At 54.5% G+C, this 21,794-nt stretch overlaps 1 protein-coding gene across 1 annotated transcript in view; it reads right to left on the bottom strand.

Annotated features, from left to right (window-relative positions):
- The window catches only part of ADCY1 (adenylate cyclase 1), a 103,957-nt gene extending 94,585 nt beyond the window's left edge, over positions 1-9,372 (bottom strand). Inside the window, exon 1 of the mRNA XM_070369411.1 lies at positions 8,728-9,372. Coding sequence (XP_070225512.1) covers positions 8,728-9,372 — 645 coding nt within the window. The remainder of the gene's footprint in view (positions 1-8,727) is intronic.
- Positions 9,373-21,794: the final 12,422 nt, after the last annotated feature.

The raw sequence follows: 21,794 nt of genomic DNA, 5'->3' as shown, positions 1-21,794 counted from the left end.
GTACCCCTGGCCTGGCCCACTTTGCTTGGGGCCTCTGTCCTGCATTCCTGGGAAGGAACCCCCTTCCTACACAGTGCCTGATGCACTCCTGACCTGCAGGGGCTCCACTCAAATGTCACCTTATCAAAACCACTTACCTGACCCCTGGCGAAAAGTGCACACACTTCCACCTCAGCTTCTGGATTCTCCTGCTGGCTGTTTCTATTTCTCTCCTTCTGTTGCTTTTAGAAGTTACTATCTTCCAATACTATTAACTCATCTGTCACCTCCCCTACCTGCTGCTGCCTCTCAAGGGGCCTCAGTCTGTCAGGTCCGCAATAGATCCGGGAACCTCTCATAATATAGCAGGTGCTCTGGTGTTTGTTGAATGAGTAACTGAGGGCATGTGGGTGGGGAGGTGGCCTGGCCCTGGCACAGCCCTGGAAAGGGGCGGAGGGAGGTGCAGGGAGACGCCTGCACTGCCAGGGGCACTGCCCAACCTCTCTCCAGGTTGTCTCAGACAAGACCTGATAAGACTGCAGCTCAACTCTCGCGTCTGTCATCAGCCGGGCAGTGGGGAGGAGTCCCAGCGTTTCCACGACCGACAGAGGCGCATAAGAGGCGAGGCATCAGCGTGTCCTAGTGTCTGCAGTGACACGGCTTCTGGGGCGCTGAGCTGGTGGGAGCCGGGCATGGCGGGGCGGGGCACAGTGCACAAACGTGTGCACACAGGGACTGGTCACACACCGACTCTAGCCCCACAGAGGCTCTCACCTCACCACTCATTTCGGACCCTTGAACACACTGGACTTCAGGAATGGATCCCACTGCACAGGGTCCTCCAGGGACATGGTGAGGGCCCAGGAACCACTTGTGATTCCTGCAGATAAAGACCTGCTTTACAATAAAGTAGCAGAGATATTCCCAAATCCTTAGGCTACACCAGTGACTCCCCAAATGTGCTCACTGAGCTTTTCGTCCATAGAGCAGGGTGAGTGTGTTTGGAAAAGCAGCCATCTTGCAAAACAAGTTCAAAGAGCACACATTTCAGATCCCTTTGGCCACGGATGATTCAGAAGGCAACACACTCCAACAACATGACAGCATTTCTCACATAAGGAAACTAGGCAAAGGCACCAAGAAAAACACACTCTTTCAGAGAAGGCCAGCACTCAGCACAGCACTCCAGCACGAGGCTCTCAGTGAGCACCCTCCGCCCTGACCACCAGTGCTCACAACCCAGTTCTCCCAGCAGCAGTGGACAGAGAGTCCCAGAGCAGACACCTCGCCCAGATGCTCAGATGCGGCATGGAGCTGCCAGTGCAGATGCGGGAGGCACCCAGGCTGCAGTCTCTCAGGAGCTCATGGGGCAGCTGCCGAGAAGGGCGGTGGGGACACTGCATGTGATGACAGGTCACGAAGGAGGGCGGACCACGGGGCCAGGGTCCCAGGCCCGGCCCGGGTTGGAGCAGCCAGGCCCTTCTGCAGCTGGCCATTCTCCTTGTCCAGAGTGTGGCATGTGACGTCCAGCCCGGGCACATGGTGCCTTGGGCCCCAGACGAGCTGCTTCGTGAGCTATAAGGCTCATTCACCCACTGAAGGAAGCTGTGCTCCCAAAGGTCAGGGTCTACTTCAGCACAGGGAAAACTGAGCTCTGGTAGAGCTACTCTGTACTTCAGAGTCAAAACACAAATCCGCCCTCAGATTGGGAATGTGGCCCTGGGGAGGACTTCCCCTCTGAGAGTGGGGACGGCAAGAGGGACACCCAGCTTTCCAGAGCTCCTGAGGCATCATAGGTGGGAGTCCCATCCCCAGGGTCCCTAATTGGCATCCTATCCCCTTGCACCTAGGTTACTCATTGGGGCAGACGACCTGTTCCCCTACACTCTAGTCCCTCAATGGGCATCCTGGATCCCTCACCTGGGCACCCCTCACCTGGGCACCCCTCACCTGGGCACCCCTCAGGAGCATAGCAGGACACCCTGGTCTGGGCCTGCAGCAGCCCCACTGCCCACAGGATCACTATGGACCATGACTCCTGGCCTGCCCCCTCTTAGCTACACTGCCCATTTCAGCAAGTGCCCCTGACTCCAGACCTACACACACAATGGCCCTGCTCTCCATCCCTGTGTGCAGACTGTGGGCCCTCAGACCACACACCCCACACCAAGCCTGGCACAAGGCGGGTGCTTGATTCTGGAAGAACAATGGGTGGCCTCAAACCCAGGGACCCAGACTCTGTAGGTCTGGGGTGGGACTTGGGCCTCTGGATGCTACCAATACGTGCACACACACACATGAACACACTCACATTCCTGTACAGGAGGACGCATGCACAGGTATACACACAAGCAACTACATGCCCACACAGATGCACACACATTACACATGTGCACTCACTTGTGCCCACATTCATGCACACATGTACACACATGAGCCCCATCCCCAGAGCTGCGTCCATGCTCTGCACAGCCCCACCCAGAGACCCAGGAGTCGAGAAGCTCTCCCTCGGCTGGAGGCAATGTCAACACCGGCAGCTCGGGTACAAAGCAGATCCCGCCACCCTCCAATGCAGGAAGGCAGGGTCGGGAGCTGCAGGAGAAAAAGCAGGATCTAGGAAGGACGAGGACAGGAGGGACACAGACGCAGCACTGAGGGGCAGCCTGCACTGGGGCAGTGAAGACAGTGAGTGTCATTCTCACGCCACGCCCCACACACGGACGTGTGCACAAGGAAGCCCAGCCTGCCCTGCTGAGACTCACACAGAGCAGACAGAGGGGAGAGGGCCCCAGACAGTCGGGGATCCTGGTCCTTGTCACCCCATGGCTCTCAGGCCTACATGCATGGCCCCCCTCATCCAGCCTCCCCATCTGGGTGCAGTCCGGGGCCTGGTCTCATTCCAAGGGCTGGCCTCTGAGGTCGCGGGGCTGGAGGGTCCCAGACCCCATTTTCCTCAGGGAAAACACATCTACCCAGGAAATGGGAAAAATAATCAGTGCAGTGTGTGAGCGTGTGCCTGTATGTGAGTCTGCATGTGGGTGCATGCATTCCTGTGTGCATGTGCAAGGGTATGCATCTGTATGTGTGTGAGTGCTCGTGTATGAGTGCATGACAGGAGACGGCTTCCACTTCACTGAGTGCCAGCCCCACTCCTGGGGGCCACCTGTGCCTACACAACCACAGACATGGCCTCGGAGGAAAGGGAGGCACAGGGTAAGGGCCCTGCCCTCAGCTACAAAGCTTGGAGCGGAGCCCTGCGGTGCAGGGAGTTCCCACCCCACCCACTCTGCAAGCCCACCCACCACCATCTGAGTCAGGAAATGGCCCAGGGACATTTCTGGGCTCCAAGTTTGCAACACAGAGCCAGTTGGCCTATCAATCTGGCCCTCTGGACATCAGAGATGTGAGGGGAGAAGGGCAGCACCCCAGAACCACTGGGAGGGAGCCCGTGGAAAGGGCAGTGGGTGGGGACGTTTCCCCACAGGACCCGCTTAAGGAAGGCCTCAAAACATTCTGTGCAGCCCAAACCCCAGGGCCTCCCACACCTGCCCCTTCCTCCACACCCGCCTCACCGGCCCCACGGTGACCAGCTAGTTCCCTCAGCCAGCTGCCTGCAGCCCCAGAATCCAGCAGCCTCTTGGCCTCATCTGTCCGGGACCTTGGAGTGTTCTGTCCCCAGGAGGCAGGCCTGAGCCCTCCCTCTGCCTTGTCCTCTTTATTCTTCTCCGAAGGTCACACACACTCCCCCCAACACAGATTGCAGTTCCAGTAGTTGATCAGGGTCCCCGAAGACTAACTTCCTGGAGGGCAGGCGGTCCTGTCCCCTGGCTCAGCATCTGGCACCCAAGTGTGGACCCAGAACCATCTAAAGAAAGTGCCACAGCCTGAGAAGCTGCAGAGGCTTCACAGCTGTGTCTGCTCCAGTGGTCCCCACCCCCCTCGCCCCCCCCCGCCCCCCCCGCCCCGCCCTTCCCCCAGCTGAATCTACCCAGGGGGCCAGACTCCAGCACATGGACAGTCTGGGGATCCAAGGCAGCAGAGGAAAGCCTGGGACCCCCAGGACTGCCCGGAGGGGGAGCAGGTGGGAACCCTCATTCTGATGCAGGATGGTCTCCCCACCCAGGCCCTACCTCCCTAATTCCTGCTGCCCTGGTGTCGGCAACTCTAGGTGCTTCTTACTGTGGGAGCTGGCGAGAGGATGACACAGCTGTGGTGGAAACAGACCAGGTTTAGGGAGGGACCCGCCCATCAGACAAGAGGGCTGGGAGCCCAGGTTCCAAGGACTCAGGAGTTTCTGATGGGATGCCCACGGACATGAACCTGCAGGCCTAGAAGATGCGCTGGAAACTGCCCAGGCTGAGAGGTGCAGAGGATGGGAAGCCGGTGCTGTGCCCTGCCCAGCAACCGGAGGCCTGGGGGAGGAGCGGCCAGCCCAGGACAAACCTGTGCTGGGGAGCCGCCTCCTCCTCCCTGCTCGGCTCAGCCAAGGCAGGTGAACAAACAGGTGACAGAACCAGTCAGGGTGGGGGTTGGGGGGCAGGGAGGTACTGGTGGCAGTGGCCAGGAGGCTGGTTAGGAGAGCAGGAAGAGGACCCCACCTGGGAAAGAGTCCAGCCCGAGAAGAAGGGGCGACGCTGGGTGAGGGGCCAGCTGTGGGGCAGGGCTGCACAGGCGGTCAGGAGAGGGTCCGGTGCAGGGAGTGCGGAGAGTCTGCAGAGGACCAGAGGGAAGAGGGATTTCCTGGTGGCTCAGTGGTAAAGAATCTGCCTGCCAGTGCAGGAGACATGAGCTCGATCCTTGGACTGGGAAGATCCCCCGGAGAAGAAAATGGCAACCCACTCCAGTATTCTTGCCTGGGAAATCCCATGGACAGAGGAGCCTGGTGGGCTACAGTCCATGGGGTCGCAAAGAGTCAGACACAACTTAGTAACTAAACAAAGAGGGGAAGAGGGCCAGCCAGTGGGGCAGGGCAGAATTGGGGTGGGGGGCGCCTGAGGAGGGGCTAGGCTGAGGGAGGGACACAGGTCCTGACAGACGCCCCAGAGGCCTGCCTTGAAGGAGGAGTAGGAGACACAGGGGCAAGAGGCATGGGTTGCCAAAGCCCGTGTGGCAGCCAGCACCGCCAGCACGCGCGGAGGTTCTGAGATCGGTCACATGGCTCCACCTGCCAGCACTCTGAGCTCCTCAAGAGCTCAGACCACACTACAAGGTGGGGAGTGGAGGGGCTGGGCTGGGGATGGAAATCTGGCCAGCTCCCACTTCCCCAGGGCAGCCATGATTTCTGTTACCGTTCCGTGGTTCAGGCACTAAACATATTTCCTTTATATTGACAGGACGCCACACTGCACTGCAAATTGCACGCTGCAGTGGACCCTCACTGTCCCCCTTCTGAAAACACAGCAGCCCTGCCCCACCTGGCTGAGAAGCAGGCCTCTGGGAGCTGTGAGCAGAGGGGAGGCACAAGGAGGAAGCTGGCAAGGCACCTGGGGGGCAGGGCAGGCAGCATGAGCCAGCGAGCCTTCTCCAGAGACACCCATCCTCCCCCACCACCACTCCCCAGCAATGACCTTCGGCAGTGACCTTCACAAGCACTCCCCTGACTCTACTTCCCCGCCCTGTACCTGAGCACAGCCACCTCCAGTATGCAAGTCAGCAAGGGACAAGTCTGACGTTGCCAGCTTCCCTCCTTCCCCCACCCTTGAAAGCCCAGGACTCTGCAGCCTGCCCACTGCTGCTGGCTCTGAGCAGGCTTCTGGTGTTCTTGCATGGGATGCCTTCAGTTCTGACATGTCACCCAGTTAAATAAAAGTAACTGTGCTGAGGTACAACCACTGGGCCCTGAAAGCAAGGGACACAGAAGGGACTCCATTCGATCTATATTTATGGGGCCCAGCCTTGGTCCTGGGCCACAGGGGAGTAAGGCCATTTCCCTTAAACTCTTTCTGCCCCAGGGGAAAGCAGTAGCAGACACACCTTCCCGGGAAAGGGAGGAGCACCAGCCCCCCAAATTTCAGCTGTGCAGTCACATGTCTGGCTTTCTGCGTGTTCTCCTCTGCCTCCCAGCATCTGGGCTAGCCTGAGCCTTACAGAGCCCCAAAGCACACCAGGGCAGCCCAGCACTGCTGCAGAAAACCCCTGGAATCCCTCTATGGAGGGCCAGAGGAGCCCACACTTTAACCCAGATCTCAGGCCCCAGCACAGGCTTTCTCCAGCAAGCATACGACATGCTGCGTATCTGCAGCAAAGACAGCACCCCAGCACAGACTGGCTCATCCATCCAGCCCTTCTGCCTCCTTTTGGCCTCTACCCTGTGTCCTGCAGGGCTTCTGCCTGTCCTGGGTTGCATCCTGCAGGAGTGGAACTGTCAGCAGGTGAGTGCACTGCAGGAGGGCAGGTAGGCGTAAGCATGACTAGCAACCAACACGCTTCAGAAATGTGGGTGCCATCTTCTCCACCAGTCTCAAGTACCAAGTTGCAGAGCTAAGGACAGATTTCACAGACTCCCAGAATTTTCTCATTGGAAGGGAGAATCCCTGGAGCACCATGCGGTCCGATCACCGCATGTTTCTCCGCATCCATCTCCATCTGTCCGTCAATATCACCACCACCTGTGCAGACTGGTGGACTTGAATAACAACATTCTAAAGAAGCCACAACAATTCAGAAGTGGCACAAGATTCTGAATATGTGTTTTTCCAATGTGGACTTTTTTCACTTTCACCACAGCCCTGAAGGTGAGCTGTGATGCCCTGTAAGACAGGATGGGAAACTGAGGCTCAGTGAGGGAAGGGTCTGCTTAGCCCATGGAGTCACAGCCATTAGCCAACTGAAACCCAGGTGTGTGCTCCCTAAGACTTCACCTAAGTCCAGGATGGGCTCCCCTCCTCCCTAGAATACTGGAGCCCATCTTATCCGGGGGGGAAGGGTGGAGTTCTGAATGCCTGGGGCACCTTTACAGACTCTCCCTGCCCTGCCCCCTCCCTTAATCTTTTAATTCTCTAAAAGGAATGTCTACAGGCTACCTAGAACATTGGTGATTATAAAAGGAGACAATAGTACAGCCTTTCATTGAAGCAGTTGCCTGAACCCCTGGGGCCACCAGAACTCAGCCGGGGCCTGCCCAGGTAGCTTAGGGCCCCTCTCACCTGAAGCTGACCTGGCCACTGAGCCACCCTCCCTGTCCAGATAGAGAGGTGGTCCTTGCTGGGGGGAGCTGGCTGGGAGGAGGGGGGAGCAAACACAACACATAGTAGGGCTGTGGGGGGGAAAGATACAGGAGTGCCCCCTGAGAAGGTCAAATAAGCCCCACTCAAAGCCTAAGGATGCAAGGCGGGAGGCCAGCTGGAGAATGGAGCCCTCCCCTCTCCACTCCTTCCTTCCTCTCCCTGGGGGCAATCAGCCCCCTGGCCCTTTTCCCTTTTTTTCTGCCTTTATCTCTGCCTCCTCTCAGTCTCTGGCCTTCACCCCTATTTCTCCTCCTCTGTTCCCCCCATCCCACCAGCCCATCTCAGCCCGCTCCCTCCCACATACTCCCTCCTCCTCCCCCTGCCCCTCCACAGCCCCTACCACACACTGGCTTCTCTGGGCCCTGAAACGTGTGTCACTCCTGGGTGTCCCATGGCCCCTCTGACCCTGTGCATTCCGGGCATCACCGTCTGGGGGCACCTCCTTTGGTCCTTGGGTGGAGGGGCCTTGGTGGGACCCTGGAACCAGCTATCTGACTCTCATCACTCCCCCCACCCCCAGTTGTTCTTCCCAAAGCCAGCTCTGTCCAGCTGCCCTTCCTCACCCCTGTCTCCTCACATCCCCCTTTTTCTCTTTAGATGGGCTCCCCCAACCCATCAGATTCCCACCACCCTCCAGCCAAAATAAAGCCAGAGGGAGAAACAAAACCCTCCCTCTGGGCCCTCCAAGACTAGGTGGGATGGGCTGGGCTGCACGGAAAAGCACCAGGCTGGAAGACACCTGCCTAAAACCCCTGGGGTCCTCGGGCTGGGGAGGAGCCCCTAGGAAGCAGTCAGCATGGGGTCCTCACCAGGATCTTGCCCCTGGGGAAAAACAGTGACAAAGTTCAGGCGCTGCGAGCCTGGATGCCGGCTGAGGCAGAGCAGGTCGAGAAGGACCAGAGAGAGCCCTGTGCGACCTTGGCAAACCCTGTCTTTCAGGACCCCAAACGGATCCGCAAATGGGAGCCAGGGTGGCTGGAGGGGGCCAAAGTCTTTACCCGCTTCCCACATCCCCCATGATGGCAGGGTTGGGAGGGGGACTCTGCGTGGCTAGCACGCGCTCCGCGCTCCAGGCGCAAGAGAGAGGAGCCCTGGGCTGAGCGCACAGCCCGCAGCAATCCTGCTTGCCGAGGCCGGCTCCTCGTACCTACTTTTTGCCCATCCTTTGGGGATGGGTGCAGCCAGACAGCATCGGACCAGAGCTCTGGCCTCACCGGCCGCTCACCAGCTGTGTGACCTTGGGCCAATCCTTGCCTTCTCCACGCCCGCTAGTTTCGGGTCTCCACACTCCACACCCAGGAGCGCTTGTGGACTGTAACTCGGGAAAGAGTCCGGCCCCAGGGTGCCAGCCCTCAATGTGTCCCCAATTCCCTGAGTGACCTTGAACGTCCCCCTTCCAATTCGGGGCCTCAGTTTCTCCACCTGCCCAGTCGGTAGATTCGCACCCTTCTCCCCGCGTTCCCAGTCCCTCCCGAGAGCAGGTGTGTCCCAGACCGGATCGAGGGCGCGCGGCGACACTTACCGTTCTCCAGAGACGTGGGCGCTTGGCGGGGACCAACGTAGCCGTGACCAGCAAGTGCGAGGCGGCCACCACGAGCCCGAAGCCGATGGCCAGCAGGCTGCGCACGGGCAGCAGGGCATAGGACACGAAGGTGACCAAAAGGAGCTGCCAGACTCCCTGATCGGCTGTCGCCGGCACCGCTGCCGCCCCGGCGTGGGCACCGGCGGGGCCGCCGAGCGCAAAGGGACAGCACAGCAGAGCGAAGGTGAGGCTGAAGAGCAGCGCGAGCTGGCCGACCTGCTGCAGCTGGGGCACCTGCAGCGAGCGGACGTTGGTGACCACGAGCAGCGCCAGGAAGAGCACGCAGTGCACGGGGTGCGAGCCCTTAGCCAGGCCGGGCGCGGGCCCCGGCGCGCCCAGCAGCTCGGCCAGGGCCAGCGCGCCCGCCAGCAGGCTGAGCACGGCCAGCGCCTTCAGCGTCGCCGCCTGCTCCAGCCGCAGCGTGTAGCCGCGGAACAGCGCCTCCAGCTCGGGGCACGCGAACTCCTCATCGCACGCCCGCAGCCCGCGCCGGCCGCCCGGCCCCGCCGCCCGCTCGGCGCCCCCAGACTCGCCCGCGCCGCCTCCGCCTCCGCCGCCGCCTCGGCCGCGCGGCGCCCCCGCCATCCCAGCGCCATGCAGCGGGCGCGCCCTCGCCGGCCGGGGCGCCGGGCGGGCGGGCGGGCGGCGAGGAGGCGCCGGGCGCGGCGGGCCGAGTTGGGGCGCCGGCTGCCCCGCGCGCGCGCCCCGAGCGCGTCCCCTCCCGCCCGCCGCGCCTGCGCACTGGCGCCGCCCGCGCCCCGGCCTCGGTCCTCCCGCGACCGCGCTGCGACAGCCGAGCTCTGAGCCGCGGGCCTGGCGCGCGAGGCCCACGCGCGTGCGCGAGGCCCGCACCCCAACTCCACAATCTGTACACCCCGCCGCCCGAGGAGTCGCGTGACCTTGGGCGCTCAGCCTACTCCTCCCGGCCTCAGTTTCCCCACTGGTGCGCAACGCCTCGCACTATGCTGTCTCTTGGGGCGTTAAAAGTGCTGGAATTCTGCACCGTTCCTCCCGAGGGGGGCAGCTTACCTTGTCTAATGTAACCCCCCAATAAAAGCGGGTCACTCTATTCTAGAAGAACCCAAAATGGGGCCCATGCTTGACCACAGACCCATACCCAGAGCCCTGAGAGGTGAGGGGATGCCCTAGGACCCCGGGGGCAGGGAGGAAGGTGGTGGCCTGCGACATCTCCCTCCGCCCAGCCTCTCTACACCCAGAACCCGCCACACGACAGGCTGTGGACAAGTCCTGTCCTGGTTCCTACAACCCCTGTCATCGGGTGCAGGGGTGGAAGCAATGACCAGGTGGTGAGATCCGACAAGCAGAAACCCCAGTCGCCTGGATGTAGTGTGGCCAGTACCACCTGAGTGCTGGAGGAGCCAGGTTAGAGTCACAGCAATAGAGGCTAGGGAAGTGGGTGTGAGGCTGTTGGTGCAGGTATGGAGTGGGAGAGGGAAAGGAAAGGGGAAGCTGCAGTTTGCCCTAAGTGGAAGCTGGAAACCGGAGTGATGAGATGTTTTCTTCAGCAGGACAAATGTAGGGACCGTTGCCGTGGCACGTGTGTGGGACCCACTGCTTACACTCACTCTAAAGGAAAAGGCTTTGTGCCAGCCTTTACCTGCATTATGCTCATAGTAGCCCCTGCGTGGAGAGTGTCGGGGTTGGGGCCGGGGAGGGGGGGGGGGGGGTGGGGGGGTGGGGGGGTTCTTTTGTCTTATGTCTCCCTTAACACACAAGGATCTCAGAGTAAGCAGCTGACTCCAGGAGATGTGGAAAGGTGTCCGGACTCCCAGCAGAACCAGTGTCTGCTCCACCATCCCCTGCTGCTTCTCATATGAGTGGACGTGGGTAGACTGGGAACTGGAGATCCCAGGGAGTCACAGAGACCAGGAGGCTAGCCCCTGGCAAGGGATTTTCCCTGAGCCCAGTTCCAGACAAACAGGTTAAACTACTGTGGCTCAGGCATGGGTCTGTTTTAGAGGGGCTCTAGGGCTGAGAACCCCTGCACCATATACTGTTATATGGACACAAGAACTAAATTTGAGGTGCATGTCACATATTTCTGGAATCAGTATTAGTTGAGCCAGGTGAAGTTGCCATTGTTATAAAAGGTCCAAAGTAATCTGGTATCAGCTGTGATAGTTGTAAAGACAGCACCTCACAGTCTCTGCCTAGGCCAGGAAAACCTCCACCCCTTGTTGATATCAGCAAATTTGGGGTGGCCATCTGGTCCCTCCTCCTGAAATGGCCTCCCCACACAGGACACCTCCTCTGTGAAGCCTTCCTGACTCCCCCTGCCCCAGCCAATTGCTTCCTCATCCTGGTTTCTACTCTCCCTAGTACCCACCACTCTGTTTGGTCATCAGTTCATTTGTCTCCAACCCCAATGGATCTGGCAGCTCCGGAAGGGCAGCAACTGAACCAGGAAGATCTCCTGCCTCCCCCTCACTTGGCAAAGTGCCCATCTTCCATCATCTGGTTTTCTGCCCGTCCCCAAAAGGTAGCAAAGGTAGCAAAGTCTGCAAGGTTTTTCTATTTAAGTACTGAGTGTCAAGAGTAGATTCTCTTGTTAAATGATGCAGTATATTTCTATATCTTAATGACTTTGTGAAAGGCAAGCTGAATATCCGAAAATGGATCAAACTACAGTAAGAATGCAAGAAGTATGATAAAGTGATCTGGGTACAAAGTTCACAAATCAGTAACACACTCTTCCTTCACCCAACAACTTTAACGGGCAAGATCAACTCTTTTTCTACAGAGCCTGTGTATCACAGGGTCAACAGAAAGAGATTCAGCCGCGGCACCACGCCTTTTGTTCGCTGCTACACACAAAGCATCTCCTGACAAAGCACACTGCTCCTCCTGACAAAGCATCCAGGGCCATGAGGCATGGTTCACAGATCATTGTCACGTCCATCATGTCCTTTGTGCCTCGTGGCATCCTGGTGAAAAGGTTTATCACCCTTGTCTTGTTGACCAGGAAGCAGAGGCCTGGAGATGTTCCTGCAGGGCCAGAGATGGGGATGCACCAGAGCCTCGTGGGAGCTGTGGAGGCTATGGCTCCCTAACTCCAGCTGGTGGGAGAGATTGTTACTATCACAGTGCAGACGTGCACTGCTCATAGGTTCCTCTTGTCTCATCCCGTTGGCTGGAAGGAAAGGAGAAGACCTCACATGGACAATTTGCAGCCAGGGCTATGGGGGAAATTATCCGAGAGTCAAGTGCACACATCCAGTACACTCACTGAGTGTCATGGCTTGAATTGTGTCCACCTCAGATTTATACTCTGAAGTCCTAACCTGCAGTACCTCTGAACATGACCTTATTTGGAAATGAGGTTATTACAGATGCAATTAAGTTGACGCCATTCTGGAGTAGGGTGAGTCCTAACCCAATATGACCGGTGTCCTTATACAAGGGGGCATTTGGAGACAGATTCACATGCAGAGAACACCGCGTGAAGACTGGAGTGATGCTGCCACAAGCCAAGGCAGCACCTGAAGTCTGGAGAGAGGCCCAGGAATGGATCCTCCCCCAGTGTCTTCAGAGGACGCATGGCCCTCCCCAATGACCTTGATCTTGGACTTCAGGCCTCCCACTTCTGTGAGAGAATTGTTTGAAAATCTCTTTTCTGTTGTTTAAGCCCCCAGGGTGCAATACTTTATTACAGGGGCCCTAGCAGACTAATACCTCTAGCATATGGTTTATCTTGGGTAATGTTCCATGTTACAGAGAGTAAATATTGACAGATAGCAAAGGGGTTGCAAAGATCACCAGGGGAAATTTTGTTCTGGGGAGCACGTCCTCCCCAGCGGAGGTGAGCAGATAGAGGGCACCATCGTGGGCCACATTGAGTCCTGCTGGCCTGGGAGGACAGACATTCGGTTACCTTCTTGTCACCAAACACATGTTTTCCTCTCCCCTGTGGAGGGCTGCTCACAGTCCTCTCCCCACTTTCCTAAGGAGAGCTGGCACATCTCTTGGGGCAGGCAGGCAGTGTTTCTTGCACCGGTAATGCCACCAGGCCTCTCTCTGACTTTTGATTATTTACAAATCTCATGTGTTCGTTTGCATTTGAGCATCACAACTGCCAACGGCCCTGAACTTCGCAGAAACTAATCCAGTTTCAGATCATGAGTGAGTATGGTTCAGGGTGGACCCAGCTTGAAGCCGGATTCAGCATCACAGACACCACAGAGATGGTGGACCCTGAGTCACATAGCCGGGCTGGTGTCCCAGCACCACGCTTCCCAGCTGTGTGACTTTGGGCAGGTTACTCAGCCTCTCTGTGCCTCGTGTCCTCCTTAAACTGAGTAGGTAACAACCCCTGGCTCACAGGGTTATGGTAGGAAGAGAGGCACAAATGCCCAGAGAACCTGCACTTACTTCATAAGCACAAAATAAATGGGTTTTACCTCTCATGGGTCAGTGATCCCTGCATACAGGAATGGGGCAAAGGCCATTCAAACACTTTGAGGTAAATGTATAAGTTTCAGGCATTCTGAACAGAGACCATGATACCAGGGTAGTTGCTCTAAGCCAGCCCATGGACTCAAGTGTTTGCAGACAAGTGTTTCTTATTCCACATGCCACCACTCTGTATTTGGAACAAAGTTCTGCCTGTGGGTCTGTGGGGAAGAGACCTACCTCTAGTGGACTGATTCTGGGCCACTGTGGAAATGCAAGTTGATTGGGACAGAGATAGGAAAGTTCAACAGGAAACTACATTCTACAAAGTTAATTTTGTCAGAGCCATTGCTTCTTAAGCAAATGACCCACATGACAGGTTCAAAAGAGAGCCATTAAAGTGGAATAGCCCTGCAGCCAGGTGACTTGGGGGTGCTCAACCTCCAGGGACGCTGGGATGCACGTTCCTGACACCCGGGGCAGGCACACTTCCCAGGCCTTCCTCAGATCGCTCCTGGTGGACTTGTTGTCTGGGGCTTGAGAGGCCCACGAACATGATTTGTGGACAGTGATTAGAAAAGTTCAGGGAGTCTGTTCAGGAACCCTCCAGTCAAAAGGGGGCAGGAGAACTCCAACCCCAACTACCTTAATCTGAACACTTGAGTCAGTTCTAGTGAGGGGAATGAACCTAAAGCCTATTATACAGAGTGAAGTAAGTCAGAAAGAGAAAAACAAATATCGTATATTAACGCATATATTTGAAATCTAGAAAGATGGTACTGTTGAACCTATTTGCAGGGCAGCAATGGAGATGCAGGCATAGAAAATAGTCTTGTGGACAAGGGCATGGAGAGGGTGAGATGAATGGAGAGAGCAGCATGGAAGCGTATACACTACCATAGGCAAAATAGATAGCCAGTGGGAATTTGCCATATGACTCTGGGAACTCAAACTAGGGTAACAACCTAGAGGGTTGTTACTTCTGTAACAACCTAGAGGGGTGGGAATGGGTGGGAGGCGGGAGGGAGGTACAAAAGGGAGGGGACATATGTACACCTGTGGCTCATTCAAGTTGATGTATGGCACAAATCAAACCAATATTATAAAGCAATTATCCCTCAATTAAAAATAATTTCTTTTTTTTAATCTGAAAACTAAGAGGCCCCTTTACTCTCCCAACTGAAAGCCTGGATGGCTGACCCAGGACCACAGCTTGGAGACCCGGGAAGACCACCAAGGGAGGTGCTCCCCTCCTGAAGTCCTCGAGCCCAAGCAGGGGCTGCCCCTGGACAAGTGGACGGATGACAGTAGGCAGACAACCAGCCTCCCTTCACATGTCACTGTCCCCTGCAGTGCCAGCAGGAAGAGGGCTAACTGCAGCTTCAAAGTGGCTCTACCACTTTCCTACCCAGGGTGGTGGGCTCGCAGATCCTGGGGGACTCAGCGTCCTCACTTCTGCGCTGGCGTCTCTGGCCAGCCTAGGGGCAAAGGCGTCAGATAACATCTGAGTGTCCACCGCTTCTGCAGGGAGACCCGGCTGGCGGGAGGAGGTTGGTGTGACAGGCACTTTCGCCGATTGCCCTTGTCACTTAGGATTTGGCATCAAGCAGAGCAGGACTCCGAGCTGGTGGGAGAGGCGGGTGCCGGCCGAGCAATCACACAGGTAGATACGTGATCGCACCTGTGGCGATCATCTCCCGGGAAAGCAGGATACATCCTCGGAGGAGCCCTGTGGTGGGAGAGAGGGGTCAGGCTATACTGGGCTCTGTGAACCGCACCCATGCACCAGAAGGGTGGGCTACTGTTCTTGATGCCCAGAGCACACTGTGGGGCCTAGACGATTAATCCAGACTTGGTGGTGGTGGGCGGTGGTGGGCGTGGGGGTTGCTGACCTCCTCTACTGCCCAGAGCCAGGGTTCCTGTGAGGTTTCTGTGTCATCTTGGTGAGACAACAAGTGGCCTCTTGAGGAGTGAACATCAGCCACAAGCAGTGTGGAAGGGCCCAGATGACTCTGAGAGGGTTGACATCAGCACAGATAGGATGAAAAGGTCCATTGACCGGCCCTGGGACGGAGGCCATGGTGGCCACTCTCAGGTGCAGACAGCAATTCATTCAAGCCCCATCCATGCCCACTCAGGTGCTCCAGGGAAAAACCGTCTGCCCTAATTTAACACACCTCCCTCCATGAGCCAAAGCAAGTGCATCCCCTTCCTGTGTTCTCTATATTTTTTTTTTTTCCAAAAGAAATTAGATTCTAGGCAGGTATGCAGTGGTGTTTTCTGAGAAGGAGGGGAGCTCTCCATTTAGATGGTAACTGTCCAGGGGCCAAGTGTTCTCACAGGAGTGTGGTTCTGTCCAGCAGGAGGAAGGAGGGGACACAGTGTCCTGATGGTCACCTCTGCTGTTAGTGAGGACAGGGTGGTCAGTGCAGACAAGGACCACCTGCCCCCGAGGCAGTGCCTGGCATACACCCTGACACCAAGCGGTGTGCCCTGGGTGATGAGAACAAAGCTGGGATTCCCTATGGATTCCCTGGTGACATCTGGGGTCCTTACAGCTCCTGAAACAATGCTCTTAGTACCAGCTCTCCTGGCAGACCATCCACCACAGGGACAGAAGGCGACAGGGGAGGTGCCCGCTCAGCGCTGCCCCAAAGCCGCCTGCCGACAGTTATTTGTAGTGACCCAGGGGACCTAAGCTGACCGGCACTAAATGGATTTGTATAAACCCTCCCCAGGGGGTCGAGCTGAAGACAGGGGGAGGCAGGGGAGGGGAGCTAAAGGCTCACCCTGAAACGTGCCGGGCGGTGGCAGAGAGTGGGGGTAGGGGTGGGAAATAAGCTGTGCAAGGCGGAGAGTCCGCTCTGACAGCTGCGCCCGAAAGGCAGGGAAGCTTCAGCCTGAGGATTTGCACTAAAAATAGAATCGCTGGCTTGTGGGTAGAGAATTTGACCCAATTAGAGATTACCAGTTTCAGGAATTACTGGAAAAGAAATCTCATTAAATAGGTTAAATATAGGCGCCAGAGGCTGAAAAGGCCATCTGGGACTAAAAGGAAAACCAAAACTCCAGAAGGATTTTTAAATGCATTTTGCATCCCCTGTAAAGGGAAGGGAATTAGAGTGCTGTAAATGCAGCCCAAGGCACCTGGATGATAAGCTCCCAGCCCTGTGTTTTGCATTTTGCAGTGGGTGGAGGCTGGTGCAGAGCCACGCTGCCCACTGGCCCCCTGCTCACCACTGTGGGGTCTGCCTAAGCGGACCCTTCCCTGTGTTAAAGAGCTGCAGGTCTGAGTCACACTCAGTGTTGCTAACAGCACTCAGGTCAGCCCCCGGGAAATGTGAGTGGGACCACACCCCAACCCACTCTGGATTCCCTGAGTCTCCAGGCACCGCCTTATCCCCATCAGGAGCCCTGCAGCCTCTCCCTCCAAGCCTGCCTTCCTCGCCTCATGTCCAATCTGCCTCCAAGTCCTATGAATCCGACTCCTGAAATAGCTTCCTCCCGTGCATCTCCTCTCTCGCCCGCTGCAGCTTGCCTTCATCCGGGTCTTCACCGCTTCTTGCCAAGACCACTGGAACCACCCTCCCTCCCGTCACTCAGACGCTGGCACATTTTCCCTAAAATGTAGAAAGCATCTTATCCATTCCATGCTCTAAAAAAAGATGCTTCCTACCGCCTCAGAGCATCCCCCAAGCGTGTTTTTTTACAGCACACGTGTCCTGAGGAAAACCCTAAGAAAAGAAATGCTGTGTCTGAAAGCTCTCAAGAGATGCTGCAGACAGGAGCCCCGCTTACCTTGGCTGAATGCTGCCTTTCAACTAACTTGACCACGGAACACCTAGGGGCACCGTGTAGCATGAGTGCTGCCCTGGGCAGGGCTGGGCAGACCGGCACCCAACCCATCCCCTCTCCTACACAATTGAACACTGGTTGCCCCCAGTTCAGACTGGAATTCTTTAACTGTTCCCTGCCATCCCCCGTGTTGTCAGGTCCTCTCTGAACCTCTCCTCTCTGAAACTCTGCCTTGCAGAGTCTCATCCACTATATCAGCCAGAAACCTTCCAGGTCAATCAAGAGGAATGGAAATCACAGTGGCAGGTCGGTTCACAGACATCTCTGATGGGTCCTGAAGCCCAAATCGTGTTTTCCTGATACCAATGGGAGCAACACAAGGAAGGGCAGGTGCCTCCTGTGCCTTGGGTCATTCCAGGTTAGCTCATGTCCTCCACGTGCCAGCAGAGGCAGCCCAGTGGCCCCCATGTGCTCACTGCTGGGACCATTACTGTGCTAGGAGCCCAGGGTCTCCAACAGCCAGCCCGAATCTGGGTCCTGTTCCTCCCTAGGCAAGAGGGCATAAAGAAAACACGCAGTTTGGCAGCCCATTGGAACCATGTCAACTGGGGAAGGTTGGGACACTAGTAGGATAAAACACCATCAGCACACCCCCATTCATGGGCCAGCTCAGTTCCCTCTTCATCTAAGGAGCCCCACACCAATTCCCTCCACACTCCCCTGCTTCCCACACTCATCAACTTCTATCTCTGTAGCAGGTTGAATGGAGTCCCCCCAGAACTCATCCTCAGAATGGGACTTTAGAAATACATTCTTTGCAGATGCAATTAATTAAAGGTCTCAAGATGCCATCATCCTACATTTAGGTGTCTAAGTGGAAACACTTATTTTCTTGGATTCTAAGTCACTCCAGACAGTGACTGCAGCCACCAAATTAAAAGACGCTTGCTCCTTGGAAGGAACGCTATGACAAACCTAAACAGCACATTAAAAAGCAGAGGCATCACTTTGCTGACAAAGGTCCATATAGTAAAAGCTATGGTTTTTCCAGTAATCATGTATGGATGTGAGAGTTGGGCTATAAAGAAAGCTGAGGGCCGAAGAATTGATGCTTTTGAACTGTGGTGTTGGAGAAGACTCTTGAGAGTCCCTTGAACTGCAAGGAGATCCAACCAGTCCATCCTAAGGGAGATCAGTCCTGGGTGTTCATTGGAAGGACTGATGCTGAAGCTGAAACTCCAATACTTTGGCCACCTGATGCGAAGAACCTACTCATTGGAAAAGACCCTGATGCTGGGAATGATTGAAGGTGGGAGGAGAAGGGGACGACATCACTGACTCAATGGACATGAGTTTGAGCAAACTCTGGGAGATAGTGAAGGACAGGGAAGACTGGTGTGCTGCAGTCCATGAGGGTCGCAAAGAGTCAGACACAACTTGGCGACTGAATAATAACAAATGAGAAGAAAAGATGGCCGTGTGAGGATGGAGGCAGAGCTTGGAATGATGCTGCCACAAGCCAAGGATGCCAAGGCTGGCCAGCCACCACCTCAGCTGGAAGCTGAAAGGCAGGATTCCTCTACAGGTTTCAGAGAAAGCACAGCCCTGCCAATACCTTGATTTTGAACTCCTGGCATCCACACCGGGAAAGGATAAATTTCTACCATAAAGCAACCACCCAGTTTGTGGATTTTTTTTTTTTACAGCAGCCCTAGGAAACTTTTACAGTCTTAAAAGACAATTATTTAGCTTCCTCCATCTCCCTCCCTTGTGAACTCTTGGAGCACTCGGTCACTTCTTCTCATTGTCATGTCCCTCTCCTCTACCCTCAGGGCTTAGCTCCCCTCAGCAGGTTCCCAGAGAATATGGATGTTTGTTTTTTCTCCTATGTATGTATGTTTCTATGGCTTATAAAATTTTTATGAAAAATTTTTATAATCATAAAAATGTAATTTAATATCATGAGGTTGGAAATCTAACACATTACAGGTTTGCTATGAGGACTAATAAATAAGTCAGAATAGATAAATTACAATTCAGCCATTGTAAAGCATAAGCAAAATATACATTATTATTGTAATATGTCTTTTTCAGGTCAAGACAAATTGTTATCAGTGAGAGGAAAGCAGGCCAGTTTATAAGTGCTTTCAGTTCACAGTTACCAAGTCCCTGTTCTTGGCCTGCAGGGGAAAGATGCGCTTGCCTCCAGGACCTGGCCGGAGGTGATGGCAAACCAAGTCTTGGACTGCCCTGAAGTCTGATCAACGCACTTTTTCTTTGGTCAGATGTTGTTTTAAAAGACAGCTGGAACACTACAGGTGGGCATCCTTCTCCCAACAGACGGTTACAAGCAGGGAATAAATGCTTATTTATCATGTATTAATTAAAGTTCCCAGGAAGAAACAGAGAGTTAGGATGCTAAGAAGTCCTGCAAGAATCCAAACTCCAAGGAGGTGCCAATGCACCTGGGGGGATGGGCAGTCCTGGGTGCTGGTGAGGAGGTCACAGTGTAACAGCCCACTGTGCAAGGCTCGTGGGGCACAAAGTGGTGTAGCCCAGGTCCCCCGTGCGGCAGAGTGCAGCCTCAGCCCTGAGCACACCAGTGTGCACACCTGCACCCCTGAGCACAGCAGGCAGGCTGGGCGCTTCCCTGGAATTTGGTGGAAGTTATGGGAGTGGGGGAAAGGTTCATTTTGCAAAAACACTCAGAGCTCAGCTGTGGCCTTGCACAGCCACGGGTTTGCTGCTACCACTGACCATCTTCCAGAGCCAACCTCCATCAGCCTCGCTTCTCTCAACTTTGACATTTTCATCTATTAGAAGGAGGGTAACGGATGATCCCTCCTTGCTGTGAACATGAGGTGATCTGCCCGCTCTGGAGGTGTTGGGGAAAGCCCCTGACAAATCCCCTGAAAGAGATTGTAGGGAGGGGGAGCAAGTCACCTCACCTACAGAGGAGAGGGTCAGCACCCCGGTGAGGGTGATTGAGGAGTGTGGGAATGAGAAAAGGGGTGGCTCAGGGGCTGGGGGGCAGGCTGTCTTCCACTCCTTCTTTCCCGATGGCAAAGAGAAAGGGACAACCTGGAGCAGTCACCTTGGGCACCCGCTGAAGCTCATTGGTGTAGGTTCAGCCAGTCCCAGACTCCTCTTTGAGAAATTACATGTTAGGTGAAAACCACTTTTATATATTAAAAAAACCAGGGCTGGGGGGGAGACTGTTCTAGAATAAAAGAGACATAATAACCAATAATAATATATGAACCTTGATTGAATCCTAGTTTTTGATTATTTTTTAATTGGACTACCATTGATTTATAATATTGTGTTTGTTTTAGGTGTACAAACTGATTCAGTTACACATATATAGGTTTATCTATCTATTCTTTTTCATATTTACTTCTATTATAGGCTTTTTCATGATATTGAATATAGTTCCCTATGCTATATTGTAAATCTGTATTTATTTCTTTTATATACAGTGGTATATGTTAAACCCATATCCCTAATTTATCCCCTCACCTTTCCCTTTTAGTAACCATAAATTCATCTTCTATGTCTGTGAGTCTGTTTCTGTTTTGTAAATAAGTTCATTTGTAATATTTTTTAGATTCTATGTATAAGCAATATTGTATAATATTTGTCTTTCTCTGTCTGACTTACTTCATTTAATATGATAACCTCTGGAATCCTAGTTTTTGACCATAAGCTAGCCTTTGGGGACAATGAGGGAAATGTGAAAATGCACTGGGTCTGAGATGATATCAGGGAATTAGTAAGTGGCCAGGTGACTTGGTTTCCTTAAGCATGATAATTATGTTGCAGTTACAGAGCGTCTTGTTTCTTAGGACATGGATGCTGAGATATTCAGGGATGAAATTTCACAATGTCTATCAGTTCAGTTCAGTTCAATTACTCAGTCACGTCCAACTCTTTGCGACCCCATGGACTGCAGTATGCCGGGCTTCTCTGTCCATTACCAACTCCCAGAGCCTACTCAAGCTCATGTCCATAGAGTTGGTGATGCCATCCAACCATCTCATCCTCTGTCATCCCCTTCTCCTCTTGCCTTCAATCTTTCCCAGCATCAGGGTCTTTTCCAATGAGTAGGTTCTTCTCATCAGGCGGCCAAAGTATTGGAGTTTCAGCTTCAGCATCAGTCCTTCCAATGAACACCCAGGACTGATCTCCCTTAGGATGGACTGGTTGGATCTCCTTGCAGTCCAAGGGAGTCTCTAGAGTCTTCTCCAACACCACAGTTCAAAAGCATCAATTCTTCAGCCCTCAGCTTTCTTCACAGTCCAACTCTCACATCCATACATGATCACTGGAAAAACCATAGCCTTGATTAGACAGACGTTTGTTGGCAAAGTAATGTCTCTGCTTTTTAATATGCTGTCTATGTTGGTTATAACTTTCCTTCCAAGGAGTAAGCGTCTTTTAATTTCATGGCTGCAGTCACCATCTGCAGTGATTTTGGAGCCCAGAAAAATAAAGTCTCTCACTGTTTCCATTGTTTTCCCATCTATTTGCCATGAAGTGATGGGACTGAATGCCATGATCTTAGTTTTCTGAATGTTGAGTTTTAAACCAACTTAACTCTCCTCTTTCACTTTCATCAAGAGGCTGTTTAGCTCCTCTTTGTTTTCTACCTTAAGGGGGGTGTCATCTGCATATCTGAGGTTATTGATATTTCTCCCAGTGATCTTGATTCCAGTTTGTACTTCATCCAGCCCGGCATTTCACATGATGTACTCTGAATATAAGTTAAATAAGAAGGTGACAATATACAGCCTTGACGTACT

Source organism: Bos mutus, chromosome 4 (genome assembly GCF_027580195.1).
Source record: "Bos mutus isolate GX-2022 chromosome 4, NWIPB_WYAK_1.1, whole genome shotgun sequence".
Taxonomy (NCBI): domain Eukaryota; kingdom Metazoa; phylum Chordata; class Mammalia; order Artiodactyla; family Bovidae; genus Bos; species Bos mutus.
The sequence above is the reverse complement of the archived record's forward strand: the minus strand, read 5'-3'. Positions and strand labels throughout refer to the sequence as shown.